Source organism: Asterias amurensis, chromosome 15 (assembly GCF_032118995.1).
Source record: "Asterias amurensis chromosome 15, ASM3211899v1".
NCBI lineage: Eukaryota > Metazoa > Echinodermata > Asteroidea > Forcipulatida > Asteriidae > Asterias > Asterias amurensis.
In genome coordinates, this window is record NC_092662.1 from 9,495,038 (window position 1) to 9,518,099 (window position 23,062).

At 37.9% G+C, this 23,062-nt stretch overlaps 1 protein-coding gene across 1 annotated transcript in view; it reads right to left on the bottom strand.

The window, feature by feature from the left end:
- Positions 1 to 1,314: 1,314 nt before the first annotated feature.
- Positions 1,315 to 23,062, bottom strand: part of LOC139948329 (anaphase-promoting complex subunit 2-like) — a 31,373-nt gene continuing 9,625 nt past the window's right edge. Inside the window, exons 2-11 of the mRNA XM_071946462.1 lie at positions 18,315 to 18,928; positions 17,018 to 17,150; positions 15,303 to 15,600; positions 14,538 to 14,655; positions 9,289 to 9,464; positions 8,890 to 9,191; positions 7,343 to 7,462; positions 6,478 to 6,616; positions 5,526 to 5,767; positions 1,315 to 3,614 (exon numbers count right to left, since the gene is read on the bottom strand). Of these exons, the coding sequence (XP_071802563.1) occupies positions 3,402 to 3,614; positions 5,526 to 5,767; positions 6,478 to 6,616; positions 7,343 to 7,462; positions 8,890 to 9,191; positions 9,289 to 9,464; positions 14,538 to 14,655; positions 15,303 to 15,600; positions 17,018 to 17,150; positions 18,315 to 18,928 (2,355 nt within the window). The 3' untranslated portion in view covers positions 1,315 to 3,401. The remainder of the gene's footprint in view (positions 3,615 to 5,525; positions 5,768 to 6,477; positions 6,617 to 7,342; positions 7,463 to 8,889; positions 9,192 to 9,288; positions 9,465 to 14,537; positions 14,656 to 15,302; positions 15,601 to 17,017; positions 17,151 to 18,314; positions 18,929 to 23,062) is intronic.

Sequence of the window (23,062 nt, forward strand, 5' to 3'; positions counted from 1 at the left end):
TTTCCGTTGTTTTCTCCCGACTCCGATGACCGATTGAGCCTAAATTTTCACAGGTTTGTTATTTGATGTAGAAGTTGTGGTACACAAAGTGTGGGCCTTGGACAACAATGTTTACCGAAAGGGTCCAATGGCTTTAACATACAAATTTTATTTCATTCATAAATTTGTTGATAAAGGTGAGGAGTTTGTACTTTTTCTTTGACATGTTTGAGTAAATCACAAGACACATCTTTACATTTAGACACTTAAAGCCATTGGACACTTTCGGAACAGAAAAAAATAAATAAAAGTTCACAGATGTACAAATACATGTAACTTATAGGGTTTACAGAAGGTAATGGTGAAAGACTTGTCTTGAAATATTATTCCATGAAATGCTTTACTTTTTGAGAAAACATTAAAAGAATATCAAATCTCGATATCGAGAATTACATGTACAGGTTTATTTTAAACACATGTCATGACATGGCGAAACGTGCGGAAATAAGGGTGGATTTTCCCAATATTTTCTCCCGACTGAGCCTAAATTTTCACAGGTTTGTTATTTTATATATAAGTTGTGATACACGAAGTGTGGGCCTTGGATACTACTGTATACCGAAAGTGTCCAATGGCTTTAAAGTACACTCTTAATTATTGAGCTTGTTTGTTTTTTTCTTCTTCAATTTTTAATGGAATGTTTATACAATTTCTCAATTGTCAATAAATGTATAAATTTGCGCCGGAAAAAAATGTACATTGCTTCTTAAAAGGCAGGAGCCACTAAGTACATTAATTTTAAGATACTAATAATACATTCCGTTTGGGGTGATCGCTTAATTTGAAAATCAAAATAGAAAAATTGATACCTTGCCTGATAAGGTTAAAACATTCCCACAATCACAAACTGGTTGTAGTTGACAAAAGCAATTCATGTTGAGGTCAAAATCAATGTTTTCAATTTTGATATGTTGTGATGTAGTGCGCAAAAACAAAGTAATCCACTAAGGAAATAACATACTTCTATGTATCTGTATACAAATATTGACTGCTTCGAGTCCTATGGGGAAAACTGACACCTGAAGTGATCCCCCAAGTGTTCTATTTTTCCGAGGCGGATCACCGAGGGTGTTTTAACCATAGCACAAGTTAAAAACCCTCAGTATTTCTGCATACTGGTTGTTTTTATTATACACAACATACTGGCCCTCCTTTAGGAGAGAGAGAACAGAGGATTTGTTTGCAGTCATCTTTTTTACGGGAATTTAAAAACCGTGTTAACTGCTAAAGCAAATCACAAAATTAATAGAATAATGCAGTCATGTACATGTAATCTGAAACGGTGACAGACTATTTTTTATTCTTGCACGCATTCAACCGTGCCATTGACACACGGACTAGATGCACAACCAATGGGGTTCGCTTTAGACTAAAATAAATGTCATTATTGGCACCGTGCAGCACGGTGGAGTACCTTGGTTGCTAAGGATATAGTACGTCGCTGTTGGTGCGCCTTTCTAGTAAAACTAAGACATATCTTGTGATGCGCTATAAACCAATCATAATGCAGAATCTATGTTCAATGAGGTTATATTATTGTATATTATTATGCAATCATTACTGGGGCATTTGAAACAGATAAAGGGTCACTAACTTTTAAACAGTTGCAGCTGACAGATGTGTTGCCATTCCAATGTATATTGAGATCAGATTCCTTCCAGTAAAGGCAAGGCGTGTCTTTAACTAAACAACTCTCTTCTATCACAATACAAGTTATATACAACCAATACATTTTATGCAACTTCTAACGTGAACATTTATGCCTGTATGTAACTTTAGTAGTTGTTGTCCGTTACACAAGCACGATTGGAAAACAGATGTGCTACTGCAACCCATATTTAATGAGGCTGCTTTAGATATGGGACAAAGTTTGCCTGCATTCCACGAGTGCGCTTGTGATAATGAATTTATTTTCAAGCAAACTAAAAGCCACGCCCTATATAGGACTCTTCCTCTGTACTGTACACAGTAAAGTCCTAAATATTAGGGTCCGTTTCTGGGACAAGAAATTTTCGAAGCTTTATAAATCAAATCTCATCTACAATAAGCCACTAAACAGATTCACATTCCATGGTAGAATGAATTTTTCTGCGTTGGGATTTGATCAGCCTTTATTCCTCACAAATCGTCATTTTCGTGAAATAATGCAGCTCCCAACGTTAAGAAATTCCTGTTTTGATCGCATTCTCATAAGTTATCTGCCGTGCGTGCGCAGACGCAAATATCTTGCGTTGCATTTGCATGTTAAAACGCTGAGCAGTCAAGATATGGTGACCAAGAAGTGCGTTTATTTGTTCATGTCTTGAGTCTTGCATGCGAATATACGTATGCGTTCCGTGACAGACAATTGTGAAAATACGATCAATAGGGGAATTTATTGTAGCTTTGGGAGATGCATAACTTCACGAAAATGACGAATTTGTGAGGTGTATATGTCGACCAAAACCCACCTCAGAAAAATGTATGCTGCCATGGAAACTATTGGCTTCTTTCAGGTAATATGTTTCACCCCAGAACTGGACTCTGATCATCCAGGCCGTCACTCTAGTATAATACGAAAGTGTAAGGCCGCCAGGGCTAACTAAAAGCCCAGCTTGAAATAGCACCTTTTGGGGCATTAGTCCTAATACGCAGGGTGTGATATTGACCATGCAATACTAATTAATTAACTCCAATGTTGCCATGGATCGACCAATCACAATTGGGGATTTGAGCTTGCTTGAAGATAATATCTTTTATATACAAGTAATATTTGAGAATTTCTCTGTTTTCTTTGTGAAAAAAACATGTTTATTATATTTTTGTATATCATACAGCTTTCAAATTGTGAATAAAAACCATCAATATATATTATAATCAAATAATTTATCTTTTTCATCAATCAAACCAAGGTGAGTTTGTTATTTTTTCAATAGATTAATTTTAAATAAACACAAGTTTTGAATGGCTTGTAATAATAACATGTACTGAATGTGTCTTTTTTCAAATGAGTCCAAAACCGACACCAATATTGAAGAAACTGTGCCACAATCTGCCTTCATGGGAACTTTCAGAAACTTCATGATTCATACGACTTAAAGGCAGTGGACACTATTGGTAATTACTCAAAATAATTATTAGCATAAAACCTTACTTGGTGACGAGTAATGGGGAGAGGTTGACGGTAAAAAACATTGTTAAAAACCGAGTAACATGCCTGTGATATTTTTTCACGGGACTGGGGGGGGGGGGAAGTACATCGGTGTATGGTATGGGTAAAAACCAAAATTAATATTCTTTATCCCGATGCAAATTTAACATCTCTTATAAGTTAACTATGATTGACAAGTTTTGTTTGGCCATTAAAGTTGCAGAATAGCCCTTCAAGATTCTTGTTTTGGTAATCGATACACACCAGCACAATACACCAACAACTGTTCTTTCACTTTACGATCTAAAAACTGTTGCAGCTTGTGCTCATTGAACTCAGAAGCTGATGGTCCTTGCATTGCAAACATCTTGAGCATTGAGTAAATACGATCCAGACTTAATGATTCCAGGTTTGTCAGCATGCCAACGATGTAAGACCAGAATACCTGTAGGAATCAAAGAAATCAAAGTAACATTACCTAGCAACACATCATATAATGTGAGATCAATGTGACATACATTATGTACATGGGTCATCTGGATTAACAATTTTTGAATCAAATTATGCAAAATTCAAAACAACTCAGACTGAGATTTTGTTTAGGATGAATGTAGCATTGAATGATTGTTAGTCAATGGACGATCACAAACTACTTGACCCATTACAGTCAGCATACAGAGTTGTTCACAGCACCGAGACAGCTCTGTTCAGGGTACACAACGACATCCTTCGCATAATGGACAGCAGCAGAGCTTTTTTCTTAGTAATGCTCGACCTCTCAGCTGCTTTCAATACCCTTGACCACGATATCTTACTGCAACGCACGCTTTCGTTGTGATCAATTCGGGATCGCTGGAACTGCTCTTCAGTGGTTCTCGTCCTACTTCACAAGAAGAACACATTGGGTCCATGCTGCAGGTGCCAACTCTGATGTCCATTACCTCGAGTTTGGTGTCTCTCAAGGATCTGTTATCGGTCCACGTGCGTTCACCATGTACATTACTCCAATAGGGGACATCCTCCATTGGCATGGAGTAAATTACCACATGTATGCTGATGACATTCAAATCTACCTAGATTTTAATCCTACCATCCCGTGTGACGCTGAGTGTTGCTTGTTTAAGCTATCTAACTGTATTCAGGATGTCCAAACCTGGATACTTGCAAACAAACTCATGCTGACTGAAAACAAAACAAAGTTTTTCATAGCATCGTCATCATATTACTCCAAACGTCTTCAACTTCTAACCCTCATGATAGGAAACACATCCATCGACCCTGTCTCATCGTTCAAAACTTGGGAGTAACTTTTGACAGCTCCATGTCAATGAGTCAACATGTCACTGGTCTGTGCAGGTCCGTTAACTACCACATACGCAACATCACAATGATCCGCAAATACCTGGACTACGACACCCGTCATTCCGTTGTTCGTGCACTGGTACTCTCACGCCTCGACTACTGCAACTCCCTTCTCACTGGACTGAAGCAACACGATCTCAACCGCTTACAAAAACTCCAAAACAAGGCAGCTCGACTGATCCATTAAGAAGCCAAAGTATTCCCATGCCACACCTCTGCTCACGGATCTCCATTGGCTTCCAGTCGACCAGCGGATCAAAGTTAAGACGGCACTGAACATGTTCAAAACTGTATCAAACATTTTCCCATCCAACAGTTCAGACACATTAGATGTCAGCAAACCCAAGCACGAAGGCATTCGATCTCAATCCAATCTGGTGGTACCTCGATCCTCCAGGAAGTTTGGAGACCGTGCATTTTCCATAGCTGGTCCCCGCAATTGGAACACACTCCCAACTAATATCCAGAATGCTTCTTCTGTAGAAGGACTCGTTAAAACACATCTGTTCTTGTTCCATCTAATTTGTTTTGATTCTGTCATGTCTGTTGCATTATGTATTTTGGCTTTTTATTCATTATTCTCATTTTGGCTTTTGGTTGCATTTTCCCTAGCGCTTTGTATCCTTTGGAAATGGCGCTATATAAATACGGTTATTATTATTATTAGTCTCCTGACGTTGACTAGAGCAAGCTAGTCGAAACGTTAAGACCAATTCAAGAACTGACTCCACAGTAGTGCAGTTAATTACGATCCAACTTTCTATACCTTCCATACCTTCCGCCCGGGTAGTAATTAAAAAGCAGGGCAGTTCTTTTCTGAACTGAGAAGTCTCCCGAACATCCGATAAATCTACTCCGCAGTAGTAGAATAAAGAGAGACAGTTCTCTACGTGTCAAGTAGATACACACATGGTGTTACCGCAAACCAAATATTTATTGATACCTCACCATGCAAATGTCTCAAAACCTATATTGTAGGATTGAATAAACCAACCTGTAATTCCTCTTCTTGTTGGTCCTGTGCTGATGCCATAGCAGATTCTGTCTCTTCATCACTATCTAACATATAGTTATCATGCTGGGTACTACGACCACCTCTCTGCTCCTCGATCAAGACAAATATATCGCTACTCTCCTCACGTAATACACCCTGACTCTGCCAAAATGCCATCTTTCGCCGTAGTGCCGTTACTGGTACTTGCATCACTCCACTAAGATCCTCCACTGCCCACTTGGCTGCCAAAACAATCAATACCACAACTTACTTAAATAATGACCACAACAATCAGGAGAATCCACTACAGACTAGAGCAGAAAATTTGATTTCATGTAAAAAGTACAGTGACATCTTGGGTATGCGGTATGCTTACCAAGAGGGATAATGTGAACAACACAAATATGACACTTTGCAGCTAACAGAACCGTACAAGAACAGAGAAAGGGAGACATTATACACAATATAAAATATAGGAAACTAGCTAAATTGAGTGGTTGGGGAATAAAAATGTCTTCAGGAGGTGCTTGAAAAACAGGCACAGGCCCCGCCTCTTGGAGACTGCAGGGCAAGGACAGACAAGGCACATCAACCTGAAAAGCACTTTTTTTTAAATCAACATGTAGCAATGCAAAGCTGGTTAAGTCTGAAGATAAGCAGAGGGTATGCCTATCTACATGTACATCAGGAATATTATTGGTATACAAGTTTATTAAATTGGCCAGCTGTGATCGAGCTTCAACATAAAGAGCTTTTTTAAATGAAGTGCCAATCAAAGTGCCACTGAAATACACTGTACATGTACACAGTTTTGTGTGCTGAAAAGTTTGTTTTGTTTGGTCTCTTTATTTGCACTAAAAATTTGCAAAAATTCAAAAACCCAGCAGCTTGGTATATTATATTCCCAAAACTACACCTACTATTCATTTATATTATGTATTTTCTGAGTTACCTTTGTTCTGGAAGTGCATGATGATAGTTGCATGAATAGGTGAAACAGATAAGTTGAGTTTACGGTCTTTCAGCTCCAGCTCCAAATTGACCAGACCTAAATTTGTCTTCCAGTTGAGTGTTCGCATACCTTTTAAAACCTAGCAACAAAAGAGTAAAGTAATTTGTTTACACCTTTTTTCTGGTAACCTTTTCATGGAAAGTCTAAATTCCACCGAGAAGCAAAACAGACTATAACAGAAGAAAATAACAAACCTTAACTACTGAGTGGAAAAATACAAGAAAATCAACCAGACTCATTATGCCAATGATGTTGTGTCTTGCACAATTTATGCAAGATTTCATTATTATCTTACTACAGCATGAACAAGAAAGATCACATTTTCCTTTGCGCTGGTAACTTCGTATGTTCCGTAGCCATTGCCACCTTCTGTAACAGATCTACCCTCACATTTGTCCATAGATATTTCATTGAGATATTTCCCCAGTGTTTTAGGAATGGTGCCAAGGAAGTGCACAGGAAATAATTGTGACAAATATTGTAAAGTTCCCTGACCTGCAGTCGATTTCATGAAACGCTATGATGAATAATCTTATCTCGAGTTAGGACGAGTAAATCGTCCTAACTTAGGATGGGTTCAATGCTACCTAACGTCTTCAAATACCAAATTTAACTCGTCCTACATGTAAGTCCTAAGTTTAATCCTAAGTTAGGAAGAGTTTGGTGAAATCGACGGCAGGTCTTCTACCCCTGGATCTTTTCCCATTTCCTTCAAAGCTATACTTTTGTTACGCAGCATAGCTATTTCAAGTTATTATTATGATTATTATCTAGAATGTGCCTATAAACATAAGTAACTATTTACCTGATATGACTTGGTATACTCCTCCATAGCCGTCTCTATTTCCTCAGGTATTTTGAGTTTTTCTTCTTTCAAGTTGGGCCAGAATTGTGCAGACAGAATCATGGCACAGAACTCAAAATCCTACATGATTTAAGCATTTTCAAAACATTTCATTGTTTGTCTTTGAACCCATAGCCAGTAAAAGCTAGTCCAGATGTTACATTGTAGTAGCTTGTATAGAATAAAAGACTTTTTGTTATAAAAATGCAAGCTACTCTATCTTGGTCACATGACGTACACATTCCATATTGAATCCAGCACACTCCACATGGTTAGACTGCAGAAAAACAACCAGTGACTTTTTATATATAAAAATCATTATACCTGATATAATACTGAAATGAAACAATTAATGATTTAATTTGTGCTCATTCATGTCATTTGACAGTAGTAATGGTTTGGAGTGTTGTGTATTGCCTACTGACATTCAGCTGTGAAACTTTACTCCAGTATTATACATATATTGACTGGCAAAAAAGGAAACTAGTGTACGTCTATTCCCCCGAGGGACTTTGAGTGACCAGAAGAGCAACCTATTTCCCAAGGCCGAAGACCGAGGGAAATAGGCCCCCTCTTCTGGTCATTCACAGGCCCGAAGGGGAATAGATGTACAATGTACAGTTACCGAATTATGCCAGTCAATATGTTTTATAACACAGCTTGGTCTTAAATGTGAAACAAGACCAGAAATCTGGAAAAGAAAAGAAGTTTTGTAGTTGCTGTTCATGGTTCAAGTCAAGAAAGGGCGCTGGAACCAGGCACTATTTTCAAATACTAGTGGCTGCTCGGGAACTAGTTCCCGCTAACACGCATGCGCGAGCACTAAACTATATTAGTTCATCCCACGTGACCGTGTTTCAGCCAACTAGAATACAGAACAAGCAAGAGGTGTTTTATATAATAAGGGAATACATATGTGCTTGGCCGGTTTTAAACACTCTGTTTAATAACGATTGCAGTCTGGATGTGTTAATAACTCAAGCCAGAGGCAAGGGTAATTATCACCATCCAGATTTCCACTGGTTTTAAACAAATTGTTTAATACCAGCCAAGCACATATTTATTCCCATTCATAAATACCTATTCAGTCAAAAACATATCTTTTTGGTCTAAAAGGAAAAAAACACACACAATTTGTTCAATGATTTCTTTCAACAAAACACCCCTCCAGCTATGAAATGGTAGAGCCCTCTGGTCAAAACTCCTTATAAGGAGATTGGCATGCGCACCGCGCGTATCGCGTGATGTGGCCCAGGTGTTCTAGCCATTGCTCTCGACCAATAGGAATGAATAAACTGTCTTATAAGCACAGGTGCAAGCTCGTGTGTCACGCCCATGTTTAAACACTTTTTACTGGCGTTATATCATCCATTTAAACACCCCCACATGCATGACATGATCCCCTCTCGACCAATCAGAATGGATAAATTGTCTTGTATTTATGAATGTTAAATATTACAGCCTGTGTAACTAATTATTTTGACTAAACTTAATTAGTATTGTCTTACTTTGTTTGGGTTTTCTTCTGTTGCATCCTCTTCAGTCTTGAGTGTTCTAATATGACTGTTGCAGCGTCTTGAATCTGCAACATCTTTTAACATAACTTCACAATGGTGCAGTTGAGACTCCCCGAAGCAAAGTTTCAATAGTTCTAGATAGCGCAGTTCTCGTGCTGTATCATAGTTAAATCCTGTTAGAATGCGATCAGCAAGTAGGCCTCTGTATTCATTGACAAACAGTTCCCGACTCCCATAGATGTTGACCAGCATACTGATGATGTCTGAAGACCTTCGACTCTTTGATGTACGAGCTGAATATAAAAAGGCACACACTTGTTATCATACATTTATCAAGAATGTTGCAATGTGTCTACAAATATTGCATTGTGGTAAGTGGGATCATCATACCTGGGTCAGCATCTATTGGATCTGGCTGCCATTCATATTGGCTTTCATCCTCCTGTTCACTGCAGTAACTTTCATCCATAGTGACTGGCTCAGCTTTAATCAACTCCTCAGCAAGTTCCTTGTTACTGTCATCCGTTAGGCTTGATACAATGCAACGAACTGTGTCTTCACGTGTCCTAGTATGTAATTATACACATACACATATAGATGTAAGCACAGGTAGCCCTTTCTACCAAAAGTTTTATGAAAGATATTTAGTTTGGGGTTAACAGTTTCCCTTTTTGATTTTATTACTTGACAAAAAAACACGTCAACTGATTTGTCACAAAAACAAAGGTGACCTAAATAATAACTTTTGTTCAGGAAAAAAATAATGGATTTAGAAAATATCCTTTATCCGACCAAAAAAGTTAAGTATTACAATTGATCTCTCTCATATAAGCCGCTCGGTGCATAAACGGCAGGAGTTAAAAAAAAGGGCTAAAATCAATGTATAACATGCAGCTTATTATCCGAAAGTTACGATAAATGGAGTTATGTACCAAGTCTTCCAAAAAGACACCTAGGAACACAGAAAATACAGAAAACAAGAACCCAGGGTAAAACAAAAAATGCTCAAAGATGAGAAATTATGTAAACTAAGATTTGAAGGTAATATGATGGGTGTAAGCAATCAGCTTTTTCACCATATTTGCTATAGGGACAAGGAGCTTCATTTACACTGTACATTGTAACCCTAAATAAAGTCTTTTTGGGTCATTCACTGTCAAATCACCCAAATTAGTGTCAGAATATCTGAAAGGAAGTACAATAATGGTGTGAACTAAATCAGATAGCTCGATACATCAAACTTGCGTGCTGTCCCTCAAGACAAAGACAATGTTTTTTCTGCACCCATTAGTATGAGAAAGAGCCTACCAAGCTTGTTCGTATGCAACCCCTGCTCACTTAACAATAAGATGGACGCATTTAGAACTGTTGTCCATGATCAAAAGGTTGACATTGCCTTCATCTCGGAATCCTGGTTCAGACCAAATATGCCTGAGGAACATGTACAAATTGATGGATTTTCCTCGTTCTCTCAACCTCGTATTGGACGACTGCATGGAGGTGTAGCTTTATATGCACGTGATTCATTACATCCACAAGCCATGAATATTATCACACCTGATCATCTGGAAACTGTGTGGGTGCACATGAGACCAAGTTTTCTTCCTAGAACAATGTCTGGTCTTCATTGTGCTGCCATCTACTTTCCACCGGGTGATCCATTATGGAGATACCTTGATTGACCATCTTCAGCAAACCGTTGACCAGATTACTACAGATCATCCTGATGCAGGTATCGTGATAGCCGGAGATATGAATCGGCTTGACATTGCACAGTTAACAAGTGGGGGTTTTACTCAAGTCGTAAAGGAGCCGACTCGCCAGAGAGCTGTGCTTGACAAGATTATCACGAATATCTCTGGTCACTACCAAAAACCACGCATTTTGCCACCAGTTGGGCACAGCATGGAGGAAGGAACAGAAGGAGCTCGAACGACCCGCAAAACCGCAGAGTAACAAAAGAATACTCTGACAATGCCCCTGTCTGGCCAGTGGAAAAAGATAGGAGACCTCCAGCTGGACAGCCGATTAACGAGTAGGATTAAATCTCTTTGTACAGAACGTGTGGTACCGCCAGTTTGTGCTCTTGCCTGCGTGTAAAGTTGAATCATTGGAGACAAGAATTGTGAATATACACGTTTTCATTTACCGTTTGTGGTGTTTCACGGAAACATCATGGCATATTTTTACATTTTTTGTGACTTTCCGGTCACTAGCGGTGGTTCAAAACTTGGGTATTAGCACACAAGGGTGGTTGGTATTCAATTGTGTTTTTCGATTTGGTGAGCACAAGTGTACACAATTTTTATCAGGTCTCAAAAAAGTTGTTTTTCTGTATTATATCTATACGACATACGACACCAGTGAAGAACCAAGTGCGCACGCGCAAATTCACATACGCCAGGTCGCCCATTGTCTGTGTAAGGTATGTGGGTGATTACGAGGTGTCGTTAAACGGTTGCAGTACCACGGGTTCGACTTTTGAAGTCCCTTCGTTCGAGCTCCTTCTCTTCCTTCCTCCATGGGCACAGTGACCACAATACTGTTCAGTGGCAACCTTTGCCAAAATCTAAGCCGCACAATGAAATAAAGACTTCCCATGTACGACCAATTCCAGATTTAGCTTTACGTGAGTTCGGACAATGGATTGTGCAACATGACTGGATGGAGGTTTGGAATGAACAGGATGTTCAATCTGTAACTCCATGTACGCAACACTAAACGAGAAGATTGATCATCATTTTCCTTCTCGATGCAGAAAACTACATTGCAGAGATAAACCATGGATGAAGTCACATATTAAATCCCTGATAAAGAAGCGACAAGAACTGTTTCAAAAAGGTGATTTGCAGTGGAAGTCCTTTAGGAATAAAATCATCCGGTTAATCTCCAAGGCAAAGGTTAACCATTAACATCACAGAGTTCAGAATGTGAAGTCTTCGAACCCAGCCGGCTGGTACCGTGAAATTCGTGTTATGACAAAGGGGTCCAAGTCCACTCCCTCAATTATCCAACCATCGGGTATTGATCCAGCGAACACGCAGCAAGTGGCTGATAGTATAAACCATCACTTCACATCGATAGCGAAGGACATTCCTGTCTTGGATATGAACAACTTACCAGCATACTTACCCGCACCAGAACCCTGTCCCTCCCTACAAGAATGGGATGTCTTCAACCAATTAAGGCGTATCAACAGTAGGAAAGCAGGAGGACCTGATGGTATTCCAGCGAGGATAATTCAAGAATTCGCTTGTGAACTCAGCAAGCCTATGACTGACATCCTCAATTCTTCTTATCAACAAGGGACCGTCCCCAGTCAATGGAAGCAAGCTATTGTTGTTCCTCTCCCTAAGACTAAGAAGCCGATTTGGAATCAACTGCGCCCTGTGTCACTTACTGGTAGCTGAAACATTTGTATCAAACTGGATCCTGTCAGACATTGGGGATCAATTGGACCCCAACCAGTTTGGAAACCGCAAAGGAACTTCTACATCTCACTATCTAATCAAGTTAATGGATACCCTGTATGCAGATTCTCGGAACAGTACCAGCAATGTAGAAGTAACTGATTTTAGTAAAGCTTTTGACTTAATTGATCACAACATAGTCATTAATAAATTACTTCAACTACATGTAGGTGTGAGACCTTCAGTGATGCCCTGGGTATGTAGTTTCCTGGATAAAAGATCCCAGTGTGTCCGCTACAAAAACATTCTCTCAGATTCCAGAGATTTACAGGGAGGAGTACCTCAAGGAACTAAACTTGGGCCACTTTGTTTCCTCGCACAAATTAATGATGCACTCCAAGAGTCACAACAAGGGATATCCATTTTGAAATATGTAGATGATGTGTCAAAAGTCGAGAATGGCTTGGCTAATGAGGATGGCAATTTGCAATCTACACTGGATAATTTTAGTGATTGGTCTGTATGCAACAACATGAAATTCAATCCAGACAAATGTAAAGTAATGAATGTATGTTTCATGCAGAATCCTACAATACCGCCTCCTCGGGAGATATGTTCACAGCAGTTGCAGATGGTTGATTGTATTAAAGTATTAGGTGTTCAAATAAGTCATGATCTGAAACACTGGTTAATAAAGCAAACAGTAAATTGTACATGTTAAAGATATTAAAGAAAGTTAATCTGTACACTGCTGACCTTTTGAAAATTTATAAGGGGTATGTGAGGTCTCTTTTGGAGTACGCCGTTCCAGTATGGAATGCTGGTTTAACTGTAAAACAGGTAGATGTCTTAGAAAGAGTTCAGAAGTGACACTTAGAATTATTCTTGGGGCTGCATACTCAACGTAACAAGAAGCCCTGGTGGTGACAAACATTCGCACCCTTCAACAGCGTAGAGCAGACATTTGCTTGAAGTTTGCTACTCAACTAGGGAAGTCTGACAGATTCAATGATTGGCTGCCCAAACAACAAAGAGATCAGGTGCAATATAACTTAAGAGACAGCTATAAAATCTCTAGAATAAGGTGCAAAACAAAACAGTGCTATCCCATACCTAATTGGCCTCTTAAACAATAGTTAGTTCTTTTTGTCATGTTGTCTGTATAGTTTGTCTAATTTATTAAATTGATCACCCCTTTTTTGTTCAATGCTTTTAAGGGTTAGGGTATAGTTTGTGTAGTCCTTAATGTGTTAATATGTTTTGATTTTCTTATGTTATTTTAATTTCTTGCCTGTATGTACATGTACATGTAGAGTTCTCCGGTATTTTAATGTTTTTTTGTTGTTCTTGTGTGTTGTTGCGGTCGGTTAAACATTTCCTTTTTAATATATAGACGGATTGCGATGCGCGTCGTTTGATATAACAATGGATTTCAAAATGTGTCTGTGCTACGCACGACTCTGAGCCATTAATGGCTTTTTCACGCATTTCACATTCATCAGGGATGGCGGCCGATGCGCATTATGCAATTCGTCTTTTGTGCATTCCCTAATGTTTATTTTTAAAATATATTAATGTATAACATATAATTGACGCAATTTAGCCATTGGCTACAAGTTCAATTTTAATAAACCATCAATAATTATCATACCTAAGCATGTTCCTACAAAAAAAATAAAGGCAGATTTGGAAAGCTTATGCAAACTTTCCAAAGACACCAATTTCAACCATTTTGACCCAATGGTTACCGATTTATGGTCGATTGAATATCGGCAGTCGGGCGCATTTTGACCGAAATCAACGAGAAAGAGCATGCAGTAGCGCGAAAACCACTTATCGCATGCAGCTGAAATTTTAAATTTGAGCTTGTTGAGTGACAAGTACCCCATAAACCAAATTTGAAGAGGGTAGGGTTTAAAATTTCCTTTTTGGGGGGTTGATTTGACACGGAATGACCCTTTTATGATATGAAAACTTCTCAAAAGTTTGGTTGATACACAAAACACTCTTGGTCAATAATCTTTGAATCAATACATAAATTTGTTCCATTGTTTTCATATGTCAAAAATTGACCTATAAAGTTTTAGGAGAAAACTGGGTACCATTTTATTCTAGCCACAACCCCAAACATGTTATCTTTTTTTGCTTTTGAAGTAAGCCAGACAAAACCCTGAAAACATAACATGTGAGTATCTATGCCGATGATGTGGTCATTGACTGCCAACTTACCTCAGATACTTCCTGACAGGTTGACATACAAGCTCTAATATAATACCAGATGGATCAAGAACTCGCAGTGCTCGAATAGAAGAAATATACTGCGTCAGAATATCATCAGTATTCACTCCTACAATCAAAATGGTAAGTTAATTCCTATTTACACACTGTATCTCTTCAATGAACCTTAACACCAATGCATCAAGAGGTAACAATTAGAAACTTTTGCACATTATCACAAAAGACATGTACAAACGAATACATTTGTGTCAACTTTAACACTCTATATCACTGTCGATAGGTCTACATCACCACACAGGGATCAATGTGTTGTATTTGAATAACAATGTATAGACCCCTTGCACAATGCGGAATGCATCTCCTTAGCATGTGCCTCTACCATTGCCATCGTTTTGGGAGTCACTTCCTTTGTCTGCATTTTGACTCCAAAAAAAGGTGGACAAGAAAAACGTAGGTGTGTGTTTTTGAAAGTCATATCAGCAAGGTCTTATTCACAAGAAAATGTGGTACAATCCTGAGGTTGATGGGTCTAAGGCAAGGACTTTTGATTATGCACACAGATAAACGGTTATTATACACAATTACAATACAAAGTGTTTGGTTAAAGGTTGTGGATGAATGTTATCATCAGTTGCCCAGGGTTGACAAAACAACAGAACAATGACAAAAACAAAAACTTTGTTCATTCATTTTTTTTTTTATTAACAAAAATTAAAAAAATCTATATTTGTTTAAAAAATTATATTCCTAAGGTACCTGGGTGCAACAGCCTAGTCTCTAAAGATGTGCGCAAGGATTTCACAAGGTGTCTTCTGAGATCTGTTTTCTCCAAACACTTCTTAAGATCTTCCAAAGCTGCCAAGGAGTCAGGAAACTCAACAATGATGTTAAATAGTTCCTGAATGCGTAGATTAGCATAGGTTTGATAGAGAAGATATTGCAGTCGATCCCTCCATAGCTGCATTGTCTGAGAGGTACTGCAACTTATTGTACGCTGTGAATCTTCCCCAGAAAATACCACGTTTAACCATCGGACAACCTTGGATGACAGCCACTGTAAGAATTCAAATACAAAACTATTGACAGTGTTTGTTGGCTTAGGGACAGTGTTCTCTAGTTAATACATTGATATAGGAACACAAGGGAATTCCAAAGGTTCAAGTGCCCTCAGGATGAAATTTTACGTTGTAAAATAATGGCACTGTTACAACTTTTGTTGGTGTTCTTCCACAGAAAGTAATTCAAAGTTTACCACTAATGATAATAGTTGATGGATCTTGTAGACCTCTGAAATCATCACATAATTAAGTTAAGGAGAATGGACGAGAAAGTGTACATGTAGATTTCATGAATAGAATGTACGAGCCAAAGGTGAGTACATTGTATTCACGAATCTACACTTTAGAGTATATTCTCTGACTTAAACAATTTCCCCCATTGGTTATGTTATAACAGCTCCAATGAATTGCATTTCTCAATAGTAACAGCACCAGTTGTCTATCTTATTTCGTACACATTTCATAACTATTTAAAAAATATATGCCTTAGTGCTTACAACATTATCGGGTGCAAGGTCAGTTTGCTCAGAACAATATATTGGGTTACTAAAGTGAATTTTCTCAATTTAAAAATGTTTTTTCTAAATTGAAAGATAACATAGTTTCAGTTATGTTTTGTTGCACTTCATTCTATCGATAAGTTTAGAAAGAACGTAATAATTTTTCAAATTGAACTATTTACTTAAGTTTGTAATGAATCTACATTACACTCAACCCTGTAGATTATGATACGAATCTACATCACTTAGGTGTAGATTCTTAAACATAATCTACACTTTCAACAATAGAGTGACATCACAGAAATAGTTTAATTATAAATTGTACACTGTCAACTGTTTGACTTTTATTAGGACGAGTGCTTTTTGAAAACTGTCATAGCGCTGCCATATCACATTCATTTTATAAAAGGTAATGTGGCTGGCCAAGAGCTTCTCTGTCCTTGCTTCCATTTGTTTTGAGCAGAAATGGCACTAACTTTTCTCTGTAAATTCTCTCTTTTTTAGCACTGAATACAGCCTTTCTCTTAACCTAATGTGGGAAGGATAGCTTTAAAAATATAGACACCCTCATTTTTTTTTTTTTAGCCTTAAACTTGGTTCTGGAAGGGGCATGGCAATTCTACTCTAGTAAGGGGTACTTCTAAGCAGGAAGGGTAAATTTGTATCAATTTGAATTTTACAAGGGCACCACAGCCCCTGCTGTGGGTTAATTCAAAGCCTGTTTACTGGCACGTAAACAGTACATACTTTAACGTGTTTCTTGTAAGTGTTTAGTACTAAAGATTTGAGGTTTTTAATATTTTAAGGTATGCTAAAAAAGTGTTATGCCCTGGATGCACACACTACATGTATGTGCATGCAAGGTATGTACCGTAACTGTACATGGATGTTCATACATGTAATATGTACCTACCTGCTCTAATGTTGCAATAAATGAAGTCTCAAATTCTCCCTTGCATTTGTTGTCCACATGATGCTTGATCTTAGCATGAATCAATGATGTTACCACCTCTGCACACACACGCTCTAACAGTCCTAAATAATGTCTATAACAATATTAACAAAATTAAGAATCAGAGAACACCCAAATACAATGTACATGTAGACACATTAGTCGCACTAGCCGCCCAGGCTAGTGCGACTAATGTTGTAGTGGTGACTATTACATCAGTCTAGTCGCAACTACTGTTTTTCAACTACTTGGCTATTCCTGCTGCCACGACTACTACAAAAATAGTCATGACTACCTGCTTGGTGAATGACAACATAAGTTACTTACAAAACACAAATTAGACATCAGTGACACAATCCTTCAATCCTTTCAGCTTGAATTTTACTACATTGTACATTGCGCTTGTGGCTTGCGGCATACATTGCCACAATTACATCTTGAAAATTAAAAATTAGTCACGACAAATGTGGTAGTTGCGACTATTTGAAGTGTGACTAGTCGATTAGTAAATTTCAATTGTTGCCCAGGCTTATTTTTTAGATTCTGACTTTACTTTCTTCAAAGTTCAAAGAAGGGTGTAACGAATGTAAGTTCAATTTGACCTCACATTGTTACTAAGGTTTTATTCTGCACCTGTACGTCATTCCAACTTGGAAAATAGATCAGTGCCTTTAGACAAGTCTGAAGAAAAAAACATTGTTATTGAAGCAACTTAAATTGACATTCATAAATACTTTCATACACAGTTTCGCTATTCCTATTGGTGGAGAGCGTGTCACGTGGGGGTGTTTAATTGGTTGATAATGACCAGCTGGAGCTCTGTTAATAACTGGTTGTTTTCGGATACTACACTGTACGCGCTAGTCTTGGTGCAAGACGTTTCTCATTACGGGCGATGCGGGCGCTGTCGGTGAGTTGGCTGCACTGTGTGTGATAGGAAAACAAGAAACATCTTGCACCAAGACAGACGTACAGAGCTCAAGCACGTCGGAAACAGATAAGTTTTACAGAGTTTCTTACTTTATTACTCCTTTTAACCAAAAAGGCATTTATGAATGGGAATAAAAGAGTAGTGACTCGTTCTGATAGGCCGTTTAAGACCTTGCAGGGTCGTTGCCGTGCTATGAAGTCCCTCGTCTTCGGCCTTCGGGCCTTTTTATCACACAGCAACGACCCTGCTGGTTTTACCCTTCCCTCTTTATTTTTATTCCAAATGTTTGAACCTTTTCACAGTTACATGTAGGTTCAAGAAACTTACAACTTTGAATTGATTTGATGAAACTGTTGCAGTACTTGCTGACAGCAACACATTTCCTGATGACATGCAACACATGTGCACTGCTTGTTGTTATCAGCATGCTGATGATGATGTGTCTCTCCCTCATCAGTTTCTTCATCACTACCATTATCTTGACTAGTCACGATGCCCGTATCACTTAATCTTCTCCTTTGGCTGTGAAAAGCTTTGAATGCTTGACTATAGAAATCATGGACGATGCTTTGGAAGTACTTGGGAGTTTGGCTAAACAACATAGCTTTCAACAGAATTTGCACTCTAGATTTCATTTGCAGTTGTGGGTCAGCTGATCTGTTCAAGTCTTCAAGTATCTTTGCACTATAGATAAATGGTTCCATATTGAGAGACAACTCAGAAACAGCAAAAACCAAGGGGTTATCCATGGTTTGTTGTGAAGTACAAACATCAGTGTAGTTTGAGGAGAAATGAGACCAGAATTGAGGGATGATGTGGTTCTGCAAAGTTTGCTGAAGTGTTTCCAGGAACCACTCGTTAAGAAGACATGCCATGCCATGTTCAATAACAATACTCATGGAATGCTTGATGTCATCCTGACATGTAGCTAATGATGAAGTCTATAATAACAAAGGTAAAGATACAAGTTAAAGGTTATTTGCAGACTGTCAATAATAGCAGAGCATCAATAAATAATTAAGCTCAGTGCTGTCAGTGAATCATTCATCGAAAAGAATACAAGTGTGGGAAAAGTGTCCATTTGGCGCCACCACTTTTTCATTCAATATGAAATAGTAAAGTATCTAACTTACCTCAAATGAGATATCCCTTTTTGTAAAAATGAGTGAAAAAGTGTTTTTGTAACTTGTTTTCTTTCTTTTTGAAGCAATTTTTTTACGTACAAATTTCTCTTTTAAAAATTTGCAACGAATCTTTTCATACAAAACGACAGCTACATGTACAATGCTCTGCATTTCAATGTACTGTGCACTACATTATTTCTGTCAATACTTTTCAGATAAGGCTGGAAAAGACTGAATTTCAGAAGCCCTTTGGACTAATTAACTATTCGAACTAAAGTCACGCATGAACAACCACACTATACACCGTAGATAAAACTTCACATTTAGGCTTACATTTAGGTGCGGATTGACTGTGTAGCTTCACCAGAATGGCAATTAAAGCCATTGGACACTCGGTTTCGCCATGTCATGACATATGTTTAGAACTTCTAATTTGTTTTCTGTTCCATAGTGTCAAATGGCTTTAAAATGATTATTGACTGTATTAAAGTTTTCTAAAGGTAACATTATTGTATTATTATTAATATTTTTGACAACGAAAAAAGTAAGTTTTCTGGTACCACAGGCTATTTTATAGACTCAGTTGAACTTTGTTTACAAGTGTGACATGTGTGTATTCTGGTAGGCACAATACTGCACAGGTCCTATGCGAGAGTTGACATTTTGTGTCATAATTTCCACAAAAAATCAAAGAATTATGAAAGTAAAAGCTTGACAAGTTTTGAGATGTACCCCCTTTCATCATACATGTATCAAAAGTTCATGAGAATTAGACAGTGCAATCTCCATAAAATATAATATTTTACGTTTTCTTCCATTGGGCTGAAAAAAAATCTTATTTTTTTAAAGTTTTCCCACTGAAAAATACACTATCCGAACAAATCAATTTTATAATCAAACTGTGACGCAAATCCTAAAAAAAAGTTTTGAAGTTGATCCTGGCATGTGTTTGGAATAATAATAAAGTGTAAAGAAACATGTACACGTAGGCACAATTTGATTTTTTTTTTAGTCATGTCCACTTTGGCTTGAAGGCACCACACACCACTGACAATGCATTGCTATCCTTGCATTGCTACCCTGATTTGTAAGGCAGCATACATGTATGTATTAATCATTATTTCTTCTTTCTCAAGGAAAATGGTGTCAAGAGGCCATCATCTTTTTGCTTTTGTTTGATCTTTTGGGAGATTTTTCTGTGCCCTTCTTAAAATCCTCGTATTTTTAGTTTGTCAACATAACATTCTGCTTTTCAGCCCTTGGCAGTGGTACAACATGTACAATGTATGTCCACAATTTGTAACTTTGAAGAAACCTCCTTAATGTGCTCACTTAGGGTCTGTTACACAGCTTGCGCAATTATTTCTTCCATTTTTATGACTATGACTATGAGCTGAATTTGTACAGCACAGCAGAATGTGTAAACAAATAATGTCTGTTTCCTTTCATATATATGTTACAGTATGTTAGCTATAACTTTTAGTGGACAGAAGGTTGTGACACAAAATTTATTTTTTTGTGTCATGCCCATGTTTGCTTGGAATCGCCCATATGTTGAGATCCACAAGTTAATGTCCGTCGATATATCAAAAATACTCAAAAACTTGATATTTTTTTGACATCGAAATCGCCGATGTCACTCTCTTAATCAATTACAATTAATCAAAAATTTTCGCTAATATCAAAAATTTTGATGCCACAAAAACCTACCTCCATGCAAAAAACAGGTATGCAATTCTTCATTAAGCTGAAAAAAATACGGAAAATAATGTCATCGTGTAAACTGAACATTGGCGTTGAGTATTTTGTCCCTTCTTCATCTAGTTCCAGCCCCGCACCCCCTTTTTTACAACAAGCAATAAAACACAATGTAGCCAGACTGTGCAGAAAATAGTGTAGAAGGTGTGCTGTACGAGGAGAATTGTGTAAAAACCATTGATCTCCATAATACTGACTGGATAGGACATCGCGTCCAAACGCAGGTCGCGCGCGTACTTTTTTAAACGGGTGAAGACCGTTTGTCACACGAAATGCGTTGTACACTTTTTAATGGAGTTGCTGCAAACAGGGAGAAGTTTTCGTCCTTTTAATTGTCATTTTGGGGATTTAAAATTTTTGAATCGGATCAAACAAACTAAAAATGCTTATGGTGAAAGTGTGCGCGGCTGTTAATCGCCGGAGGAGGGAAAACTGGGTCGGCAAGCGGATTGTCTTTCCATAAAAGTAAGTAGGCCTTTGCATTTTTTTTAATGATTCATATTATTATTTTATCTAACATTACAAATATTAGGCAGGAAATTTAAACTACATGTGTATCATTTATAAAAATAATTATTAAAGGCCAAGTATTTGTTATTTTTATCGAGCATTTTTTGTTTTCACTCCGTTACAGATGGTTTTCTGGAATCAACGAGGACGGCAAGCTCGGATTCCAACAACGTGTTCGTCTGACATAGCATCAATAATTCAAAGAATATTAATTTTGGTTTTTACCCATACACCGATGTGGGTAAGCACTGTATACTCAGTACTTTCCCGAGTCCTGTGAAAAAATATCACAGGCATGTTACTCGGGTGGGATTCGAACCCACGACCCTTGCAATTCTAGAGCAGTGTCTTACCAACTAGACTACCGAGGTTGCCCGGCAGCTAGAGGCAGTTCGAATCCTATGTTTTGGCAGCGGGTACCGCAACGATATAATAGATGTTAAATTTGCATCGGGGATAAAGAATATTAATTTTGGTTTTTACCCATACACCGATGTGTGTAAGCACTGTATACTCAGTACTTTCCCGAGTCCTGTGAAAAAATATCACAGGCATGTTACTTGGGTGGGATTGTTACTAGTTGGTAAGACACAATAGAATTGCAAGGGTCGTGGGTTCGAATCCCACCCGAGTAACATGCCTGTGATATTTTTTCACAGGACTCGGGAAAGTACTGAGTATACAGTGCTTACACACATCGGTGTATGGGTAAAAACCAAAATTAATATTCTTTATCCCCGATGCAAATTTAACATCTATTATATCGTTGCGGTACCCGCTGCCAAAACATAGGATTCGAACTGCCTCTAGCTGCCGGGCAACCTCGGTAGTCTAGTTGGTAAGGCACTGCTCTAGAATTGCAAGGGTCGTGGGTTCGAATCCCACCCGAGTAACATGCCTGTGATATTTTTTCACAGGACTCGGGAAAGTACTGAGTATACAGTGCTTGCACACATCGGTGTATGGGTAAAAAACCAAAATTAGTATTCTTTATCCCCGATGCAAATTTAACATCTATTAAATAATTCAAAGGTTCGGGAAGCGACAAGTATACAAACTTGGTAGCATTTAAGATGGTACAAACATTAGAAGTTCGTTGAGAGGATCAGTCGTCTCAGAAATGGCCAGCTTCGTTATTTGTGACCGAAATAACAGTATTTATTTCTGGCGGAACAGTAAAAAGGTTATGGAAGTTTTGCCAGTGGGATTGTTTTTCAATAAAAAGGTTAAATTCGTTAATGGAGGCAACTCTCAATTATCACATTGTATTTTGTTTTTATTTTTCTTGTCCCTTTCCCTCGATTTTAGCGGGTATGTAGTACTCTAGTAACTCTAGTCTTACAATGTAGTTTGCATAGGCCTAACCCCTCGAATTTTAAATTATAGGAGCGACTCTCGTTTTGTCTTTAAGTTTATATGGTTTATTGACAGTTTCTCAATGAACTAAAAGAATTAAAAAAACATGTACCTAAATCCCAATACAGTTTCTCGTCCGAGTTTTTGTTTAGAAATGTGTCATTGTCATATAATAGGGCATTTGATTGACAAAAATGTACAGTATCATTAATTTGCTTTATTTGCATTTCAGTCAGAAACCTTTTCATACTTATCAATATGGGCGTGGTCCATTTGATTGGGAAACTTCAGCAAAATTACGATATATCAATTAATAATCTCCTTATT